The following is a 22394-nucleotide window of genomic DNA, read 5'->3' on the forward strand; positions in this document are numbered from 1 at the left end:
ATAAAAAGCCAAACCCCGGGGCCGCTTGGCTCTCAGTGAAGGTCATATCTCTTATTTGTTCGAAACGCCTCCCCGAAAGCCGAACAGTTTGTATTGGGATTTCTTTTTTCGGCACCTTGTGGGAAGTCTAACGAGCTTTTCGAATTTAAAAAGGAAAATAAAACTGATATGACCGAAATAAAAACCGTCCGGACCCACGCAACCATTGGCAATTAAATACGCACGATTAGCACGCGAGCGAATCCATCTGCATGGTTTCCAGGTTGGTGTTTTGTTGTTCTTTTCCAACCTGTATCTTACGATTTGTTTCGTTGGACTGGACCCGTCCCCGGTGATTGTGTGGACCGTTCCTGATGGCAACAAAACATGCCACCCATTTGCAAAAAAAAAGCAGAATGAAGCTCAAACAAAATAAACCACCCCGGGAAGGAAGCTGGTGGACGAGACATCGTGTAACGCCTTTCTAACGTCGCAAATGGCCACCACCCAAATGGCCTTGTCCGGGCCCTTCTCCAACCTTCTGCCTGCACGCGTGGAGTAAAGCAGACACTAGTTACACTCATTTATCTTGTTATGTTTGTTTAGCCATGCTTTTCGATCCCTACCTTAGCGAGTGTGCTAAAAGTTTACGTTTCCTCCATGTTTTTGGAACATTTTTGCCTCGTGAACACGGTACGCTGGCGAGTTTAATATCTTTTCGGGTTGCTGGTTGAACGGTAGGGGCCTAACATCCCACTAGTTGCTTGGGTGGAATGAAAAATAAAAGCACGGCCATTCGGCAAGGTCGAATTTTCGCGCTTACCTTTGGGTCGAACAGGGGCAGATAATGTTGAGTTGTTTTATTTTCCTAAAAAGGGATAAAAACAAAATTAGCAAAACTTTATTACTCCCCGGCCGCTTCAAGGATAGCGCGCCAAGCATGAGTGATTTGGTTGTGGTTCCTTTTTTCCCAAACGTTTGTGCGGACAGGCGCCAAACGGTTGGAATTTACTACGACACCATAAACACGATCAATTAGTCAATGTCATTGTGTTGAAACCGATGCAGCGCGTGTCTGCCTGTCTAAGGAATTTAAATGTTAAAGGAACAAAGGGTTTTGATATTAATGATGAAGTAAAAATAAAACAAAATAAAAAGTATGTAAAATATATAAATCTAGTGATGTAAAGTAAAGGTAGTGGCAGATCATTGTAAGAAATAATAAAATTCGAATATCTCATAAACTGAAATTCAAACTCCAAACGGGAAAAAATAGGTAAACTGTAATCAAATATAACGATCGTTTACATTCATAGGAGTATTCGATTCTCATTTGAACCGCATACATTTCCACACCTCCGCCAACAGGAATGTCGGGCCCCGAGATGACGTAAAGTGTGAATGAAAGAAAAGTATGCACTTTTCTATCTAAAAAATAGATGAATAAACTAATCAGCCTACCCTAACAAGCGTCATTTTATCTCCGATCCCAAAATCAATCCGAAACCAAAATACGCAACACTGAACGAAATTGAACGAGATTCCAAACCTGCCAAAGCGTTTCTTTCCCACTGGGTAATTAAGGCCGGGCTGCCTGGGCCTGGCCCGGAAGCGGCCAGTTTTCGATCCACCGCTGCATCCCTTCGCGCCGATAAACTGCCCATGTTTCCACCGTTCGGATAAATCAATACGAGGGTGCGTGCCGTGCATCTCCATCAGCCCGAGAAGACAATTAACACCGAACATATTAATTTATGATAACTATATGATGGATTATGGCGAGCAGGAGCTTAATTGCTTTCCAGACCACTGGTGGAAAAGGGACGGGAAAACCCGGCGGTCGATGAAAACGCTAAATTTTTGGGGCGAATTGTTTTCCTCTCCACCGTTTTGGGGGACTTCTCCACCACGGACGCACGACGTTCAAAGACCCATCGAAATTGGCCATCGGTTAATGAGTGGAAACTAAAGATCCCCTAGTCGAGGGGAGTTTGGGGAGGAAAAGTGAACCGAAAAATAAACACAAGAAATTAGGAAACAAAGAAGGGCACTCGGGGCGATCGCACGGGTACGGGCACGATGCGGGGGTGTTATCTAATTCCGACTGCTCGCGGTCCCGTATGGATGGAAAAATCATTTTCTTACTGTCCATCAAATCAAAGTTTTTTTTTCTCTTCATTCCCTTTCATTCCGCGCACCATCCACCAAATAATGAGGGTATCCCATCTTCCCCCCTTCTCGGGGTGCATAACGACACAAGAAGTGGGTCTGAGGGTGCATAAGGGATGGATGGTTTGCGTTTTCCCTCTGCGTCCCAAGAAGACAGTTTCTTTTTTTTTTGCTCGAATTGAACAATCATCAACAAGATCCATAAGGCACACTTTGGTGGATCACAATCAATTCCAACCGGCCGCCGGTCCATTACTCCACATACTCCTTCCACCTGCCCTGCCGAATGGATTATCCAACCGTTGTCAACCGAAAATTGGACGACGGCGGCGACGCCGACAATGCGTCGAATGTGTGTTTTTGGCGGTGATGTTGTAATTGGCTGCTCACAAAAAAAAAGAGCTCAATAATTGCATCTTAAAAAACGAGACGAAGCTGCCCGGACGGGAAGTTCGTCGCTTGGTGTATCGTTTGATTCGAGTGAGCGTATTGGTTGGGCATTTGGAATTCGGCGCACTTTACCGGAATCGAAGCCTCGATCGATTGCGACATATGCTCTGAAATACTTAAAACAACCAAATGGACCCCTCCAATTCGATGGTTTCTCTTTACATCCTATACGGTAGAAATGTGGGCCAGTGTTTCACCCAAACACCTAAAGTGGACCCCTGGGAAGCATTCGTCTGTAAGGTTTAGCCAATCAATAATTTCTATCGAATTTATTATTGCCTCTTCTTAGAGATTATTTCTATGAATCCAAACTTCCATCTTGGGTTTCCAAAAATCCAACAAATCAAAAAAAATCATCAATCGTAAATGAAAAATTCGTTGAGTTTAAATAACGCCTTAAATCTTATACATATATTGCACAGTTAATACCCAAAATGGCGCATTTGCGAACTAACCCTCCAGTGTCACCCTTGAACCTCAGCACCGTCCTTCTACGCACTACACGTGTCCGACCAGGTCGTTGATTAGTGAGAGCTCCGGTTTGGACATCGTAAAACACCTAAACCACTCCTTCTGGAATGAAACAGTGTGACATCAAGTGTAAGCTAATTCGGTAGCGCCTGCCTCGTGGTAAAAGGAAACCCTTGAAGCCTAGAAGTTGAACGTCGTTTAACGACGCGATCGGGCTACTGAGATAGATTTAATGTTTGTACACCTTTTTGCCTGAAAGCCGGGGGTGGTGAGCTCGGGGCAAGTTTCTTTTTTTTTGTTTGATAGAAAAGTTGTTGTTTTACACAAATGTAACAATTTTGCCCAGTGTTGAACAAAATAAATCAACCGCGTCGCCAAAGGTACTTCAAGGCTACCAAGAAACATCGGGAGATTAAATTAAAATGTATCTTGAACATGGTCTAAAGTCACGGTTAAAAACACATGCAGATAGAATATATAGAATTTGTTTTAAGCCGGCGTTAAGAACAAAATTTCAACCGGCAGGATTAATTCATCTACAACATGCAGATAAAATCCAAGCCAACATCCAAGGATGTAAACGGCAGACAAGTAAATCCTGTTCAAAGGCAACAGAGCAATTCTCTTGAGTTGCGTTTTGCTGCAGAAAATAACTACAAACGAATACGAACTTTGCTTGATTTTCTGCATTAAAAAGCAATCACCACATCCCTTGGTGGCAGCAGGGCGTGTAACAACCATTTATGGAAAAAGAACATTTCTCTTTTCAGACCCGCCGCCTGCTTTCCCCAGCCTACAATCATCCACTATTCGCACAATTGGACATGTGTACGCGGGCAAATTGAAAAGATTAAAATATGATTAAACCTTGCACTAAATCATGTACCAAGTGGCCACCACTTTTCTCGGAAGTCTGTTCCGAGCCGGCGGCAACAAAAAGCTCCAGCATTTCCTCCCGCAGGTATTCGACCAATTTTGCAGTTCTGTTTCCATCCGATTCAGCGGCCCGGCCCCAAATTGTAAGGCCATGTAACGCACCCGTTTTTCAAGCATTGCTTCTCGGGGGGATTGTGTCCTTGCTCCCATTCGGGAGGGGGCCAGAAAGTACCTCCTTCTCGTCGCACGAGGGGATCGGTCGGCGATAAATTTATCGTTGCAAAAATGTACTCCATATACCCGGACGAGCCTTCTTGGTTTTCGATTCAGTTGCTGGTATCTGGTGCCCACTTTCACCGCGCCCTCGAACTGGTGGCCGCGGGCGTTCAGATTAAATTGGTAGAACCCGAACCCAGCTACGGTTGTAATCGGACAGGAATCAATTGCGTAATTTGACACGACCAACGCCCGCAAATGTGGCGACGAGCGAGGCGCACGACCGAAACACATGCATGTGGGCCGAATAGCCAGTATGACCGATGAAGCAACGAGGGTAGCGCCGTTTTCTGTCTTAATTTCACGAAAACCCCCCTTACCTCAATGGTGCGTACATGGTTCGCTTTTTCTTGGAGGTCGTTTCTGGGCCATTTTTAGCGACGTGTTTATATGGATAGTTTCACATTTATCTTTAACCCCTGTCGCAAAAGCAGTACTTCATTTCCTGCAGGACGCGGGGCGTGTGCGCTTATGCTCCTTGCATAGCTGCGGTTGCTACATTCTCGTACCTTGTAGTACGTAAACCCTTCAGTTCTTCTTAAGAAAAAAACATATTCTAGGGGTGTAATGTTTAGTATTCCTCAAGGTGCTAGAATCAAACAGAAATTTGAATTAGTATAATTTTAAGTTGGCAATTTGTTTCGGTCTATTTTGATCAGAACGCGGGATAAAGACAAAGGCGAGCTGACATCATAAATCATAAGCATCCCATAAATTGTCCACATTGGCCCGTTTGTTTGTTTACGCCGCTTTAACCGCACCGCCTTATTTCCACCTTCGATCACAACATTCATCATCATCTTCACCGTCGTCGTCCACCATCCTTACTGCAAGGGTTAATTGTCCCAACTGGCAGCGACCAATTTGCACCGCTTAGGTCCATACGCCCGCCGCTATCCATTGACCGAGCGCAAATATCGTTGCAGCCGTGCACATTAATTTCCCTTTCTTTCTACTGCCAAGTAAATGCTTTTTTGCAACGTGTCGCGCGATCGAAATCGAGACCGATCGATCTCGATCTAGATCCGACCCGCCTGACAGTGACCTCATAAATCACGGCCCATTCACGCGAGGGGTTCGAAATGGAGCGTAGTTTTGCTTCCCTTGCAAGCGCGTCGGTTGGGTCTACGGCTAAATTCGTGGCACACGAAATTCATCAAGCTAAGAAGACGGCCACCTGATCTGGTTGCTTCCAATGCTCTTTTGTTCCCTTCCCTTTGCCTAATTCTTTTTCCCTGGCCAAACCCTATTTCACCCTTTGTAACGAGCCAAGCGTTGGTCTGCCAGCATGTTACGGGTGTTGTGTTGTTAGGCCACTCTGCTCGGATGCTGCTGATTTGTGCCGTATTGCTGGGCGGCTTAATCCAACAACTTATGCAGTGGGAAAATCGGGGAGGAGAGGGGTGGAGCGACAACAACGCCCGATCATCATTGCGAGTATCGTAATTTGCCAATTTTCCGCTGCTTTTAACCATACTCACCCCAATTTTACAACCTTTACAAGAAGAAGCCCGATCGGGGCGTGATTTTGAGACGTCTAGTATATGGCTATTGATCCACCAAGCAGCGGTTAATTAGATGTCGATGGCTGATGAGTTAGCATTGGATCGCAGGATGATCCAATCATTTTCCGCTATCGGAAAAGCATCCTCGGCTAACACGGGTCTGAAAAGATTATAAGATGGTAAAATGGTGCTAAACATTTTACTAATTAAACGAATAAAACTATTGACCATTTGACTTAACCAAATAGAGAGCACAGGCTAGACAAGTTTTTTTTTATCGAGCGCCTTCGACCGGTCCCATTCGTTTCACACGACTCTCGGTATATTGGCCGTACTGGAGACAAATGCACCACATATCGCCTACCACGTTACACGCAATGCCGCAACGGTACGCACAAGGACCACGCCTCGGTTATTACGCGTGCCCTTCACTCGCAAAAAGAACAGAACACCTTCCCTCCCGATGCCTATTGCATCCCGGGCACGTTCCGAGGCTTCGTGGGATTATTGAAGGAAAAGAAAAGGCTGAACTGAAGGCTCATGTTGGAGACGCCGTAAGCTAGCCGAAACGCGCGGTCCAAAACGCACCTGCACAATCACACACGGGATCGAAATCGACCCAGGGTTAAAAAATTGCAATCATTTGATCTAATGAAACCATAAATCAAAAGCAGCAGCCTCCGAAGTGCTACTGTCGCGGTATTGGAGGTATCGTTTAGGGCAGTGCTTCCCAAAGTAGATAATACAAGCGAAAATAATTCAAGACATTTTCTCAACGTATTACTAAGTACACCGGAGAGGACATGGAATTCCGAAAGAATTCGATCGCGCGGAGATTGTGGACCGTTTTCAATGAAGACTAAAATAAGATAAATGTTAACCGAAGAGTTATGGCAGGGAACGAGAAAGAGGCTCTGCGCCATCCCAAGAAAATAGTACCGTATTGTAGAGTGTATAACGAGCTCGTTTTAGTTCAAAAATTACTAAAGTCAGCTTCAAGGGGTTGTTATACACGGGTAGTAGCTGATGACACTAACGATTGCGCAGTGTATGCAGATAGTGATAAAAAGGATGACAACATTGACGATTGCATCATTGATAATGTGTTTGAAAACATCAGTGAGTACGAAAAAGAACAATACTGCGAATTGTAACATTAATTACAATGCACTAAAAAGAATAAAATAGTTAAAACAAGGTACAATTAGAAATAAAAAATCTTCATCTTCTTGGCATAACGACCTCTTGGTCATGCCTGCCCATTAAGGGCTTACAAGACTTGTTTCTCTGTTGTACGTGGATAGTCAGTTCTCCCATACAGGGGAGGGTCCGTCTCGGTTGTGATTCGAACCCACGCCGTCGAGGTGGTGAGCCCCGGCGCTCATGGGCCGATTTTCTAACCGGCGCTACCACTCGGCTGTCGCGGACCCCCGAAAAATAAAAAATATTTATCATAAATATTTTACAATTCATCAGGGGCATGGTAGTTTCCGGCAGTACTTTTAAAAATGGCATAGAAAGCGCAAGAGCATTAACTGGGTGCTGTAAATCGTTAACTTAATAGTGAGCGTTTGTTAAGCAAAATATTTGGGAGCCGCTGACTTCGAGTCTCCATCCCCTTAGCGTAAGGGTAATGGCAGGTCAGAAGGTGCAGAAATCCGGCCACCAGCGGGCACTTTGTGCAACTGTCATACGAAGCTAATGAGGAGAACGCAAAGGGGGTACAATAGCGGGCACGCTTGATCTGGCGATCGGTAAAGTTGATTCAATTTTTGACCATACCAGGAAAGAACTTTCACACCAACGGATAAATCAAGGTGGGTGCTTTTATTTACCACACGCGCGTATATCGGTTACCACTATTGGAATTGTGATATTTGTTACACGCCTGAAATTGTAACACAGTAAACGTGCAAATATGGTGACGTTGCAGGTTAATCGGTCAATTGTTTAAGGATCGTAAAGTAGCTGTATGATGCACGTAATATCTAAGGAAATGGGGCGTTTTGTTAGTGACAGGAAGACCCAGTTTGCCAGACACCATCCACTTACCGCCAAAAACGTATCCAAAGACATCGTGATGAAGAATGCGTGCATTTTCAACGGTCGATTGCTGTACATGATAAAGAGCTGAAGCATTTGGTTGGTCGTACGATCGTACCGATACCAGTCGCTGGTGTACGCCGACATCGATAGTTGATTGGCCTGAAAATGCACATCCCGATTTACCATTTTCGTATGTTTCTTACCCCATTTTGTACCCACACAAACGTTAATCTCATTCGCGTGCCAATAGTAGAGGAACAGGATCGTGGTCATGGTCGTGATGTAACAAATGTCGATAAACATCTGCACCACGGAAGTGGTTATCGATGCTTCGAGTAGCAGAGCACAGAGGAGTACCGAGAACACGACAAAGTCAAGAAAAACGGCCGCCCTGGTCAGCTGCTCTAATTCTCTGGTAAACGCTACCAGCTTCGACTGGCGCTTCACGCAATCGATTATCAGCGCGCGACGTTCGGGATTGTCCACCGGATCGAATGAGCCGGATTTCGTTGGGATTCCCTCCGCTTCATGCACCTTATGGTAACGAGCGAGAGAACGTACACGATGGTTCAGGACATTGCACTCGATGCGTCCGTAGATCATAAGAGTAACTATGAACATGTGCCACGAGGGTACGATCAATTGACCCACGTACATGATGTACAGCTGGATCAGATAGATCTCGACGAAATGGTCATTCCCCGGCGATGTAGGATACCAGGATCTGAGAATCTTTGCGAAATACTGTTGGGTGGTGGAACAATTCATGACCGCTCCCACACAGCCACCCTTTTCTTCCTCCGAACGATCATCTGGTGACCGTTCATACATGAAATATTGGACCAATGAAAAAACACACATCGTATTGGCGGTAATCAAGGCGCAACTCCAGAACACAACAGACAGCCGTTTCAGATACCGTACATTGCTGATCAGTATTTTCTGCTCGTCCACCCAAGCGTCCTTTACAATCCGTTTAATTCCTTCATTGGCCAAACGAATAATGTTGTTGAATCCTGTAAAACCATGGTAAAATGCACAATACATGTATATTTGAATGCAATTGGTTGCGATGCTTACCCATCATACTTACTTGTTCGATGTACATAAAAGAAGATGATACGGAAAATGGTGGTCGTGAACAGCAACGTCGTGGCCGCATTTGCCGTCATATCCGAAACGGAACCCCAAACCTGTCCCAAATCGATGTACTGTGTAAAGTTGAACAAAACCATCGATAGCGTGAACACTGCGCCACGGAAGCAGTGCATCTTTTTAAAGGACTGTGTATCATGCAGTAACAAACCGTAGTATTTTAGCCCTAAAAGGTTCGACCTTAGGAGCGGGTTTTCGAAAACTTCATCCGCCAAAATCCACTCTTCCTTGAGCTCCATTTCGAGTGCACTGGTGGACGACACTAAGAGTGGTGAGCATTTATAACCAAAATCCTCCCGTTTGTTTGCAGTGTATTAATTACCTCGATAATTGTAACATAATTACGTCGCAAGCTTAAGCAATTATAGTTTCTTCCACCCCTTCTTGGGTTTAATAATGTATGGAAGAAACTGTCAGCTGTGCTCTCCTGAATGCACAGACAAGATTGAAGACAGGTTTTCGGATGTGTTTCCCATTCTCCATGACTGCTTTGATGGTTCAACAACTTGACTGAAACTTTAATATTGTGCTCTTGAGCTAAACACTGTGCCACACAATTACCGTGCAGTAGATGCCTTCGTTCTATGCCCTTTCAAAGGTTTAAGTTAAAGCGAACTAAGCAAACAAACATGAGAATGATGATTACGATGATTTATACATTGGACGAAGCGATTGCCATGCAAATGCTCGAACTATCGGCATGATAGCTTCATATTGCTGGCTCCTCTCGGGTTCAGTCTTTCGATTTCTTTTTCGATTCACCATCAGCCGATTTGCTTTTTGCTTTTTTCTCTTTGTCCTCCGCACACCCATCCTCGTCCATGCACTGAACATCGATCAACACCTTTCCGGTACATTGCTTTTGCTGGATGAATTCGATAGCCTCCTGTATTTTGGCCATAGGAAACATTTTACTTATATGCCCAGTTATCATGCCCTCTGAGCGCATTTCGATCGTGTCCGTTATCATTTGCCGGTACGTGTCAACGTCCGGGTTTTCGTAGAGATCGAAATGTCGTACATTTTTCAGCATGTTCTCCCTAACGTCTACCGCTTCCGGTTTGTTTTCCTTCTCTTTCCGCTTTGGTCGATCAAACTCTGGTACTTCGGTGAGGAATTTTTCAGCATTATAAAAAGGATCGACGGAGATTAGCTGACCAGTCTCGGGGTTGACACTGGAATGATGCGTATCATAAAACATTCATTAATGACAACATTTCCAGAGCATATCGCATAAATCAACTCTTACAACTTACAAATCAACTAGCAAATGGAGCAATCCCTTGCCAACCGCATCGTACACCACCTTGGCTTTCTTGTCGCCCATTGCAGCTTGAACGTCTTTATAAAGCTTTTTGAAATTATTCTTTCGTATGCTGATCGATATATGCGCACCTTTTGCGCGAACCAAATCGGAGCTGCTCTCCGTGTCGCAAATGGCAATCACTTTTGCCTTGTAGACACTAACGGCTAAATCGATCGCTGCCAGTCCCATGCCGGCAGGGCCCGCAGTGATGATAATCAGATCGTTCTCCTTCAGATGGCAATGCAACGCGAACGTTAACAGTGCCGTGCCGTGACCGTACGGAAGAACCGCCATTTCTTTCAGCGGAACCGACTGTGGTACCGTCCAGACGTCACGGTTTTTTACTATCGCTTCCGATATTAATCCTCCGTTGGGATCTTGCAGGTCGTTCATCACAACAACCCGGTCGCCGCAGTTAAAAAAGTGTGGATTTTCCTTGCCGATTTCTACGATTTCCCCGGAAAACTCATGCCCCGGTATGAACGGCAGCGGAATGTTAAGTTCCTTGTGTTTCCCAGAGAGAATTTTCACATCCGTTGAATTTAAACTACAATAGTGCACCTTCACCCGAACCTACGAGAAAGCAAGATATCAATATTACAAACCAGTATAGTCATTTTATTTCACAACTATTACCTCATCGCTCTTTAGCTTTTCAACTTTCTTCACCGCTTCGAGCGCTATAGGTTTACCGGGGTCCCGGAACACTGCGGCACGATGTGCAGACCGGATTATCCATACCGCTGTACCTTTTCGGCCACACCAATGTTCCGCTAGTTTACCCACGGTGCTTATCGTTTTATGTGACAACATCTTCAATCGTTCGGTGTACGGAAAATTTACGAAAGCAACAAATACCAACTTTGTTGGTGACAAATTTTCATTGCAACACCGGGTTATTCCGATTTTGACAGCTGTTTGTTGACACAACATTTCAAGCCGGCTTCAAGTAGGCATAATTTAAATCGCACTTTTCAACAGAACACGAAATCCACGTGTTTGTTTGATTTTATAATGATGCAAAATATTTGAAAAAAAAATCTAAAACATTTTACATTGTCATGCATCAAAAATATAATTTTATTGAATCTTTTATCATTATGGTTCATTCAGACTTGACACCGTAAACGAAATGCTAAAATTGAAGCATAACCACCAGGCGCACACTTTTTTTATGCAAAAACATAAACCACCCCCCATCGCAACCCCAAAAAATCTATTGTGTGGTGTGCGTGTGTGCGTTTTTAAAGTTGGTTTGTTTTGATGCGGTAATCAAGGGAACAAGTTTTGGATATTTTTTTTATTTTCCCCATAAAAGATCTTTTTGTTGGTTATTAATGTGCTATTGATGAAATACTTCCATTTGCACAAAACATATATTTAAATACATGTCAATTGATGGACATAAAAGCCCTTTTCATCCCTCTCTCTTTTCACAGATAAGGGTGAACAATCTTCGTTTATCAATTTTTCGTTTGCATACTTGACTTACTGTTTGTGCGCGTAAGAGCCACTTTTGGAAAGTCACTCGCGACGATGACGATTGTTAGTCTTGCGCTAAGAAACGCCAGCAGTTCACGACTGTCAAGCGCCATTACCAGTGCAATCAGTGGCCAGGGTTCCAGCTGGATTAACAACCCCTCAAAGAGGTAATAGAAAAATACGGTGGAAAGATAAACTTGGTCTACATGCATCGCTTTCGTTATAGATTTTTCTCCAAATCAACCCCTAAAGCGATGCGTTTCGTTCAGTATCGTACGGTAGCCGGAGGCAATAAGCAGTTGCTAGGAGTGTTGTCAGAGGATGGCACGAAGGTTTCCGATATTTCCGAACGATATGGAGGTGACCTGGTAAGCTTCATACGGTCGGAAGCATCTTTGGAGGAAGTGAAGACACTTGCTGCGAAAGCGACTCCTGTTGCGGTCGATGATGTCGAGCTGTTGGCCCCGGTAACCAACCCGCAAAAGATTCTCTGCGTTGGACTCAACTACAGCGGGCATTGCGAGGAACAGAACAAACCGATTCCTAAGGAGCCGATGTTCTTCAGCAAGTACGCGACGACCATCGTTGGGCCGTACGATAATGTTATCGCACATAAAATAAGTGATGTAAGAAAAAAATTAACCTTTTGAGAACAATCATCGTAAATTAAACTCCCCGCGCACATGTTCTAGCAAATCGATTGGGAAGTAGAGCTGGCGGTTATCATCGGCAGGAAGGCCAAGAGCGTCAGCAAGGCGAACGCAATGGATTTCGTCTTCGGATACACCGTCGCCCAGGACATTTCCGCCCGTGACTGGCAAAAGCTTCGCAACGGGGGCCAATTTTTGATCGGCAAGTCGATGGACACTTTCTGCCCGCTGGGACCAGCTGTGGTGCACAAATCGCTCGTAAAGGACCCGCACCAGCTGTCGATTAAGTGCAGCGTTAATGGTGTGGAAAAGCAAAACGGAAGCACGAGTGAATTGATTTTCCGTATCGATGATATCCTCGAGCGGGTCACTCAGTGAGTAATTTAAGTTCGCATTTAGTCGGCGAAATAACACTGAATTCCATTTTCCTCCATAGATCAATCACGCTTCTCCCTGGGGACGTTATCCTAACGGGCACTCCCGCCGGTGTTGGAATGCATCGTAAGCCGGCAGAATTCTTGAAGCCGGGTGACGTTATAGATAGCGAAATCGAAGGACTCGGAATGATCAAGAACAAGGTCGTAGCAGATTCCTAAACTTTTCGAAACCGCCATATCAACTTACGGGTTTGACTCAACTGAAATGAAATAAAAATATTACGATGCATATCGGCCATATTTACTCACATGCAAAACAGATGTTATTTTCTCAAAAATTCAGTCGAACATCGAACATGCTTTTTTTGTTTTCTTGGGATTGGCTTTAATTTCTCAACTATGCAGTTATTAGTCCTTCAACGCAGTGGTTTCCTTCTAGTGTGCACAAACTCTTCTCTGGTATGATACGGTGCGTAAGGATCATCAATGTAATGCCTCGGGCGCTTCCAGTACTTCGTCACCATCTTATCGAGCAAGGTGGCCTGGTTGGCATTAACCAGTACATGCTGCCGTAGCCGGCGCTTGCGGTTCGAGCGTTTACGCCAAAGCTTTTTGTTGCGCCCGGAAAGTGTTCGGATCCAGCCTCCCCAGTCAAGTCGCTTGAACCGCTTAACGACTGCTTTCACCGTCTTTCTCTTGCCTTTTCGCATGGAAAACTTGATCACTGTTCGGCTGGGTTGGCTCTGAAGCGTAGGGATTGTTTGCATACAGTCAAGCAAATATGGTGAAACCAGTGGTTTAATGAAGCTGATGTTGCTACCGGCAACGGAGAAGCGTACAGGAACATCGTTGCTTCGAAGGAGGCTTGTAAAACTCCGAGCAGGCAATGAAACGACCCCTGGACAGGCTGCTGAAAGACGACATACACTGGCACGACTTTGTATTGCTTGACGAAGTGCTGCAGGAACAGCGGAAACACAGTTACAAATAATATCTTCTATGATATACTCATTCTTACCCGTAGTTGCTATGCTTCGGAACATTTTACTGTTAAATTTATGCTGTTTTCTTGTACGAAATAGTTTTGCCGTCGCTTCAAAACATTGTGAATTCACGTAAGAACCGGCGCGGTGTATTTCACCTCCTACGCTTGCAGCATCTGTCAGTTTGCTGTCAGTTTGAAGGATTCGGAAACAGCATGGAAAAGTTGTTTTGCTTCGGGACATCTGGTAACCGCACTTAAAAATGGCTCAAGGAAAGTTAAAGGTTAAATCGAAACCACCACAAAATAAGAAGAAACCCCAGAAAAAGGGTTCGGCATTCAGCAAACGGAAGAGTAAGTAACAACACGATTCAAATGGTGGTACACTTGCCTTGTTATGATTTCCACCACCTTTTTATCTTCTACTCAGATGCGCCGATCCAGTCGAAGAAACACAAATTTTTGGAAGATCATAAACTGAAACAGGTCATCACAAAGACGGTTAACAAAAAGAATGAAGATGACCTACGCAAAGTAGCGTACGAAGGACAAACCAAGCTAAGTCAAGCTCAGCTAGCGGTTCAAGAGCATCACCGAAAACAGGCACAAAATAGCTCTGCATCGGAAGCAGGATCATCGAAAGCGTAAGAGGTTGTGCATAAAAGAACTTATAACTCATTGTATTGAAATATATGGTTTATTTTGAAAAATATCGGTGTTTTATAACACGTTTCATGTTTTTATGGTATGAGGATGGTCGATAATGCTTCATAGCTTTCCTTTTAACGCCGTAAATGATTCTGAAAAGAGAACTATATACGACACCCAAAAACATAATTTACCTGAATGAAGGCTACAGTCACAAGATTAACCAGTTGGTACGAAATAAAACATCTTTACACAGGTCGCTTTTTTACTTACTAAGCAATCACCAAACCGACAATACCATGATAGCGGAAGTGCAATGCTTATCGCATGGTTTATTGTTTCAGCTCGATTTAGTTTGTACACGACAAATTTACCTGTGGCTGCATCTTCGTCCGATGATCCACTGGTTCGTTGATCTTTCCTTACAATCGAACATATCCTGGAAACGGATACTGCTTGAGCTGAGACCGTGCCTACTTTTTCGCAAACGATATCTTCATCGCGTGTGTTGGGGTAATCTTGAACCCTTGGAGTGCTTCCCGGGCAGCACCACTTTGCAGCTCGGTGGCAAATTCGACGAAGGCAATATCGTGCCGATTCGGTACCAGCCGCACCTCCTTGAAACCGGGGAATTGATTGAACAACATCGACAGCATCATTTCGTTCGTTTCTTCCGGAAGGTTGGTCAGGAAAAGGATCTGGTTTGGTGGCTGCTCAGCCGTGGCCGAGTTGTTCGTAGCCCCAACGTCGCCGGCGCTCTTTTGCTTCTTCGATTTCTTCTCCTCTGCCTGGACCGGTTTCGGTTGCTTTACCCGTTTAGGGCGCTCCTGGAATGTGCCCTTTAGTTTAGCGATCACGTCGCTATCGGTTTTGGAATAGTTGATGCGCATCGGTTTGTCGTAGAACGGGAAGCCTTGCATCGTCCGCATCGCGTTCGTTGCACTAGCAATCTCTTTAAATATGATGAACGCTTGGCCGCGCATTTTCAGTGTTTTGTACGCCACAATATCCAGTATCTGCCCGAACTGCGAGAAGATGGCATACAGAGACTTTTTCAACTCCTCCTTCTTGATTTTTTCGTTCAGATTGTTGATGTAGATGGTATGACTGGGACGAATATCCATTTTGCACTTGCACTGCGCGTGGGTTTCTTTCAAATACAGATTATTTTTCCGTAAATCCGTGGCTTTGCTACCGACGCCTTCTAACTAATCCGACAGGCCAAGATCGGTAAACGAGCGAGGTCACGTAAAACCAAGAGATCGCCATTGTTTTGACAGTACCTTTAGAAACTGTGTACCAACCAAGATATATACACATTATCTTGGTTCAGCCGGTTACACGGGGTCCACACTACAGCGCGACGTCGCCTGACAGGCGCTGAACTCCATGCTAAAAAAAACCTAGCGCGATTCGCGCGACATCGTGCAAGGTTTTTTTATATGGAGTTCAGCGCCTGTCAGGCGAAGTCGCGCTGTAGTGTGGACCCCGTGTTACTCCAAAGGTTGATTAAAAGCCCCGCTACACGAGCCGCAAACCTCCAAACGCAAACTCAAAAACCGTATAAGTTTACGTCACAATCTTTGCGGTTCGTGTAGCCGCGTTTTGCGGTACCAATGCTGTCGCCAGTCAATGAAAGCGCAAAGTTCCTGACATTCTATGCACGCGCCATTCTCTGCTGTTTTTGTTTTTGATATTTCAGTTAACTCAAGATGCTTCCTTCACCGCGTGACCACATTAGGCGTACCATACCAAAAACTTAGTACGGTCGAGCTCCAGCGTACCATACCAAATGCACCCCAGCACTTCTGGGTTGGCTGACGATGGTGTGCTCGACATGGCTCAATGAAGTGCTCGACTTTTCATATTGGTAAGAACTTGTCGAGCAGTTATCAGTTAATTTGTGAAGAGCATCTCCAATAAGTTAATTGATAGAAAAAAATAGTATATTTTAGAATCATGATGGAATTTAAAACTGTTATTATTATTTTTCCATACCATAACATTGATGAAACATGACAACTTTACTCCATGGATGAAAATAATACGCTGCTCCTGTCGTTCCCACCTTGCGTTAACAAAAAAGAATACTCGTTCTCTTTTCATCGTTTGGTAAAAGAGTAAATGAGGCCCCGGGCTAGATTCTCCTCTTCCTGCTGGTTCACATTAAGCGCCTGAAGCTATGCAAAGCGCGACACATGCATTCGTTTGGATTTTCGAACGCTAACGGTTCGCTTAAAAGAACATAACGGTTTAAACTAATCACGAAGTGGAGGTTGAATGCGGGTTAACATACTTTTACATGTTAAGTTACTAGTAAGTAAACTATACCACACATGATGGACAGCATGAAACAATGAGTTTAGCCGAAGAAATGATTTGGAAACGGCTGCGCGCCCGCAGCGAGCGAAGCGAGCGGACTGCGCTAGGTCTACCGAAAAAGAGAGTTTGTTATAGTTTTGAGAAATAAGGGGGGCCCGTGGGCACCTAAATATTTCACTCAACACGTTTTTCACGAACGAAATTCTCGTACAACATGTAGACGAAGGACGAAGGTAGTCCTAACAGAAACTCTAAGAAGAAGATTAAATTGAAAAACAAACAACAAGGGTAATGCTTGTGAAAGCTTTATTTGGCTTCCGCTTGTTCTTTACACCACCGTTTGACGATTCCTTGCGCTCTTTTATTTATAAGTATTGAATAACACATACTGACTGTACCCAACTGGCAGATTTTATCTTGTTAACATATTGTTTTCATGTTGTTAGTTAATTTTTTTGATGGATAACAAGACAAAGTGTTGCACCAAAAAAGGGGGTGGAGTGCAACATTCAATCGGTTATTTTGTGGTGGTGTTAGTGTCAAACAGGAGGTTATGAAGGTGTGCGTGTTATTTCACCATATTGGCATGCACACATTTATATAATGCGTTTCGGATATCAAATGAGAAAAGAGTGTTGTGTTCTGCGCAATCCGTCGACGCGGAAATTTCTATTCTTCATTAAAGTCGGACTCTTTTTCTACACTCTCCTCTCCCGGAACACTAAGGGCGGCTTCTTCCTCCGGTGTTATTTCTGTTGAACGAAACAAACAAAGGAAATGTATTAACGAATCGCTGTTTTAACGGTCATGATGTTGCTATATCACACTGTTTACTTACCGATTCCAAGATCCTTCCAAACGATCAAACTTCTCATCCGTTTTACGGACCAGATCGTCCATGAGCTGACGCCGTCGCGGACTTGTTGATGGATGCACTTTTTCCATGAACCATGAACTTTGGAAAAAACACTTTACACTTTTCAACACGACTGTTCTGGCGCTAGTTGTTTTGAAGACTGAAAACTTCACCGCGTCGCGATTGACAGTCGGTGCGTGATGGCATTCATACAAACGCCCTTTTTTATTCTGTACATGATTGACCGGCATGAAGTGCACCAACACACTCATGGGTTACTGTGCAGTATGGAAATGCTACACAATCGGTTCCGCTATTGCAATGTGTCAGACTGAAAGGGAAGATGTGAAAGGGCAGATGTGACTTCCCCCCTAGCACACCGGTTCATCATTAGAACGAGTGGGAAGACAAAGTGTGCAAGAGAAAGCTGACAGTACTGGACTTAAGGGGGTTGGAATGTGGGGAAACGGGGCAATGTTGCATGTCACAGTCAGTTGGGTACCCGACAAACAAAGTTGCGCGACGGCGGGTTTAGGTGCAACTTTTTCCATACAAAACGCCCGGGCGATGAAAGTGCTACCCCAGTGCTCCTCTCCGCGAGTCTATACTTGCAAGCGGTAGCACAACATCGCGAACAAAACACCGCGACGAAGCGATGCATCAGGAGGAATTTCCCCATCCCACCCCTGATGGACCCATACTTGCAGATAGAACTGCAACACGGACAGGTTCGGACCAAGGCGTGTTAAACAGGGTAGGTTTGGTAAATGACGTTAAACATTTCAAACCATAAAAATCCTGAAGTTGAATCGGAGAATTGATTCATATCAAAATTTAACCATGGCTACGATGAAGGCTCTTAAAAAATGAGTTATATTAAATACCAGTGAAATCAGTTTTCTTAACTGTCAGTACTTTCTATGTATTGCTGCGTTAAACGCAGTAAGGGACTTTCTCTCGCGCATCTCAGGCGAAATCAAATTTCGCAGGAAGTTCTTGAACTTCTTGCTTCAGTAAATATACTCGATCAATAGGTTGAAAATTGGCACTGCACTTGTTTTATCTTGAGCAGTTGCGAGAGTAAGAACGATCGCTCGCACAGCCGCCTATCGACAACGTAACGCTATGATGTTCTTTGTGTACGGCTTAATTGATTACAGCGAATGCGAAAAACCAAAACAATCGCTATACATCACTCATACCATGATTCATCTTGATTCATAATGTAAAGAAACAAAATATTAAGTCAAAAACATGGGTATTCTACCGAGCTATTACTTTCATTCGTAGAAGTGTGGTGGAGAATTGAAAAACACTTTTTTGAGTGACTGAAAGTGAAATAAGTGAACCAGATTCAAATATTGAGCATCAAAAAGAATCAATGTGTTCAGTTTTATATCAATCATCACTTCAAACACTGCTCATAATTACCAAGCGATGAAGAAAAAATAAAATATTATTTTGACAATCATTTATGAATTTGAACCAAATGTCAACAATCCAAAGTAAACCAACCTACAGCTTTATAGGCCTTGGGCAGTTTTGCCTGTTGTCAACAGAGTTGTTTTGATTTTGCCACCGCTTGCAGAGTAAAATTGCAGTTCACCAAAAATGTGAAGAAAAGAGTAATATAACGGCAATTTTCGTTAATATTCGGTAAGTAAACGTTATTGATATGAATTATAATCAGAAAGAATCCAAACTATGCTAATTTTTGTTCATTTTCTCTTCCAAAGTTCAACGCGAGCAGCAGCGGCACCAGAAGCTCAACCGCGGTGTCATCGGTGGAATTAAAGTTTGGTGCAAGGAGATGGCTGATTTTTGCGGTCCCAAGCTTGCGGCTCCAAGTGAACAAACGGTTTGTAAAGTGCTTAAATATATTTGAATAAAAAATGTTCGTTTAATATAAAATTACGACTTGGGAATTTTCCTTTGTATATGATGACAATATGTATATTGAAAACATCGCCTCCATTAAAACATCGCGCATTGTATAAAAAACATCGCGTCACGTCGTTTTTGTCACGCAACCTACATATTTCGCAGGTTCCATCTGGAGCCCGATGATACCATGAAAAACGCCCCTTTCATAGCGCAACATGGATATTCTTGTTACTCGGGGCTTAGTTTCCCTTTGCATATGTCACACGACAGAAATTGTTCAAATCACTCTTCTCTTTTGCCTCCTGTTTTCAGAAAAATTATGGTTTGAATGTGAAGCAACAGTACCACCCTTCTTCAACTAACATACAATTTATTTCATCCAGCCGTACTGATAACTTCACAGCGTCCTTCTGCAACGAAAAACTTATCGCCCTCATACCATGTCCAGTCCACTATCTGGAAGCAGTAAATCGGACAAACAGACCACTTGCCATTCATTCCAACTATAATTGAGTTTCTATCGAAGTAGAAAATAATTTTACATTGACCTACGTTCCGGAAACCTTTCAAGCCCTTCCACAATGACGGTGCATTATTTTATTCCATAGATATCCGTTGTTCCACGTGTTTATCAGTAATGCATGGCGAAACATTTGAACGAGTGCTACCAGTGTACAATTGTATTTAAACTTATCATTTCCACAATTTCATTTTCGTTTAGGCTTATTGTGCTAAATTGTTGTCACTGTTGAATAACCCTTTTTCATCATTATACGTTTTACCTCGTAATATACGGTTATGTTAATCCCTTACGCAAAGCGCTAGAGAAAATAGTGATTTTTCATGCCTAAGCAAATGCTATACGCAAACTAGGTAACATTACAGATCGATACAGATATTAACCTGCTTTATCATGTCTACGATGCTCGGATTATCATACGTTTGAACATTCCTTCTGTGTTGCCTTAGCCTTTTATCTCTTAACATTCACTTACTAGCTTAATGCATAATAGGGTACACTTTTGTTCCATAGTTCCACACATTTTTATGGAGCGAGAAATTAGCCGCTACAAACTTCCGAATGGTCGTCCCATGCGTTTACCTACAAAAAGAAAATGAAGCCGTTAAGATGCAACTATCTTGCAGCAACCGAATGATGGCCAATATCTCACCTGACATTCGCGGCTACAGTACCACTGATGGTTGCACCCGGCACAGACAAACTTGGCCTCGTTCTTCTTGCACCCCTGACACTGTGGCACTTCGTTTTCGTTTATTTCGGCAACGCGCCGTTTGCTTATGGCGTCCCTGTGCGATCCAGCCATGTCGTCCCCTTCGTCGATCACCAACCGGTCCGCGCTATCATCGGCTTCGTCGTCCTACGAAAAGAAAAGGGTTCAAAGAATTTTCATTTGAGTTTTAAACAGGCTTCCAAAAAATCATTGCCAAACGTACTATGTTGAGATATGATTCTCCTTTAAACAAGTGTTGCTCTCGAAGGCGTTGCAACTGTTGATGTTGTTGCTGCTGCTGTTGCTGTTGTTGGGCTAGCAATGTTTGCTGGAAGTTGGATCCGACGACGGGAGTTATCGAAATCTCACTGTTGTTTTTGGACAAGTTTAGTCCACCGATAACACCGGCCGTTTGAAGGTTTGCCAAAGCACCGGATGTCACCGTGGAGGATGAGGACGTTGTCGGTTGGACGGCATTCATCCGTTCCGGTCCGGTGAGCAATCGGGCCAGGGTGGGCGAGAACGAGTTGAAGTTGTTGGCTGTGGCCGCTGCACCGTTTCCCGGTCGGGAAGCCGATTTGGTGAGAATTCCGTGAAGCAGTGAGTTCGAGCTGGTGTTCACCGCACTCAAATTTGCCCCGACCAGCGTACCGGTCGTGTTGTGAGCTGTTGCTGTTGTTGGTGCTGGAAGTGTTGCGGGGACTGCTGGGGGGATGATACGGTGGTGTTAGTGGTGGCGGTACTTTGCCCGGTCGAAGCTAGAACGGCATTATTGGCCAGCAATTGCAGATTCGACAGCAAGCTCTGCTCATTTTGGCTCATCTTGGCAAACTGGACCAGCACGTCTTTAAGGAACTGCTGCTGGGTGGTGCTGCTGGCGTTGGCAGCCCAACCGGAAGCGGTCACCAGAGACGAGAGCAAGTTAGAGCTGCTCTGGCTCGAGTCATTGCTCGATGGACGCGAATTCTGTAGAGGAGGTGGGAATGACGCGGACAAGTCACAACGGGTTCTCTTCCAATCGAACAAATTCAAAAACATAATACTAACATGAATGTAATACTAAAATGAATTGTAGCGTGTCCTTGTAAAGTGCAATACTTAAATTAATTGTGAGTGAATGTTTATGTTCTACCACATGATTACTATGATATCTCTTTCTATGCCTCCTTTGTTTTGCAGTGTCTTTAGAACGAAGCAAATAAATGAGCGAATATTTGGAAGTAAAATGTTAAAGCAAGCTTGGTAGCAACAGTTGTTTTGCATCAGTGTATCCTTAAAGTAAGTTTAGTAGTGCCATTTTATACCAGTTTGCCAAATATGATTTGAAATTTCAAAGAAAGTTTTTTGGGGAGATTCGATTTGATTTCGATGAAATGCAACTTCTTCCTTTGCTTGGTTAACATAATCCCCAAAAAAGCCTTCCACCAACCAAGAAAATTGCTCCGCAATTGTGGCGAAGAGATTCCTTTGCAAGACAATGTGTGACACGAACCTCTGCAGCTGCCAGAAGATCGGAAAGTCGATTGGCGACGCTGTCTGTTGAACTGGACCGTGCCGCGCTTCCCATTCCAGTGGCAGATTTACCACCGGGCAGTGCAGTCAGGCTGATGGCGCTTCCTTCCACGAACGATCCAATACTGTTGCCCGTAGATATTCCTCCATTGTTGCTACCACTAGAGCCCCCGACGTGCTTCATCCTTCGGCCGCGACGTGGTACGTTCTCGGGAT

General features: G+C 44.1%; 6 protein-coding genes across 6 annotated transcripts; 2 read left to right on the top strand and 4 right to left on the bottom strand.

Annotated features, from left to right (window-relative positions):
• Window positions 1–7660: 7660 nt before the first annotated feature.
• LOC131287994 (odorant receptor 56a) lies at window positions 7661–9166 on the bottom strand. Its single transcript, XM_058317090.1, has 5 exons — window positions 8866–9166; window positions 8553–8788; window positions 7992–8504; window positions 7779–7931; window positions 7661–7714 (listed from the first exon to the last, which is right to left on the bottom strand). The coding sequence occupies exons 1-5, from the start codon at window positions 9164–9166 to the stop codon at window positions 7661–7663; spliced, it is 1257 nt and encodes a 418-aa protein (XP_058173073.1).
• Window positions 9167–9425: 259 nt separating this feature from the next.
• On the bottom strand, window positions 9426–11105 carry LOC131287993 (quinone oxidoreductase-like protein 2). The gene is made up of 3 exons (XM_058317089.1): window positions 10870–11105; window positions 10184–10806; window positions 9426–10102 (listed from the first exon to the last, which is right to left on the bottom strand). The coding sequence occupies exons 1-3, from the start codon at window positions 11044–11046 to the stop codon at window positions 9661–9663; spliced, it is 1242 nt and encodes a 413-aa protein (XP_058173072.1). The 5' UTR covers window positions 11047–11105; the 3' UTR covers window positions 9426–9660.
• A 664-nt stretch (window positions 11106–11769) lies between these two features.
• On the top strand, window positions 11770–12961 carry LOC131287995 (fumarylacetoacetate hydrolase domain-containing protein 2-like). Its single transcript, XM_058317091.1, has 4 exons — window positions 11770–11882; window positions 11942–12341; window positions 12408–12739; window positions 12802–12961. The coding sequence occupies exons 1-4, from the start codon at window positions 11770–11772 to the stop codon at window positions 12959–12961; spliced, it is 1005 nt and encodes a 334-aa protein (XP_058173074.1).
• Window positions 12962–13113: 152 nt separating this feature from the next.
• LOC131287997 (large ribosomal subunit protein bL35m) lies at window positions 13114–13785 on the bottom strand. Its single transcript, XM_058317093.1, has 2 exons — window positions 13761–13785; window positions 13114–13700 (listed from the first exon to the last, which is right to left on the bottom strand). Exons 1-2 carry the CDS (start codon window positions 13783–13785, stop codon window positions 13159–13161), a joined length of 567 nt encoding a protein of 188 aa, XP_058173076.1. The 3' UTR covers window positions 13114–13158.
• Window positions 13786–13938: 153 nt separating this feature from the next.
• Window positions 13939–14449, top strand: LOC131287998 (uncharacterized). Its single transcript, XM_058317094.1, has 2 exons — window positions 13939–14078; window positions 14155–14449. The coding sequence occupies exons 1-2, from the start codon at window positions 13988–13990 to the stop codon at window positions 14370–14372; spliced, it is 309 nt and encodes a 102-aa protein (XP_058173077.1). The 5' UTR covers window positions 13939–13987; the 3' UTR covers window positions 14373–14449.
• A 228-nt stretch (window positions 14450–14677) lies between these two features.
• LOC131287996 (U1 small nuclear ribonucleoprotein A) lies at window positions 14678–15577 on the bottom strand. The gene has a single exon (XM_058317092.1). The coding sequence runs from the start codon at window positions 15494–15496 to the stop codon at window positions 14846–14848; it is 651 nt and encodes a 216-aa protein (XP_058173075.1). The 5' UTR covers window positions 15497–15577; the 3' UTR covers window positions 14678–14845.
• Window positions 15578–22394: the final 6817 nt, after the last annotated feature.

Source organism: Anopheles ziemanni, chromosome 3, assembly GCF_943734765.1.
Source record: "Anopheles ziemanni chromosome 3, idAnoZiCoDA_A2_x.2, whole genome shotgun sequence".
NCBI lineage: Eukaryota > Metazoa > Arthropoda > Insecta > Diptera > Culicidae > Anopheles > Anopheles ziemanni.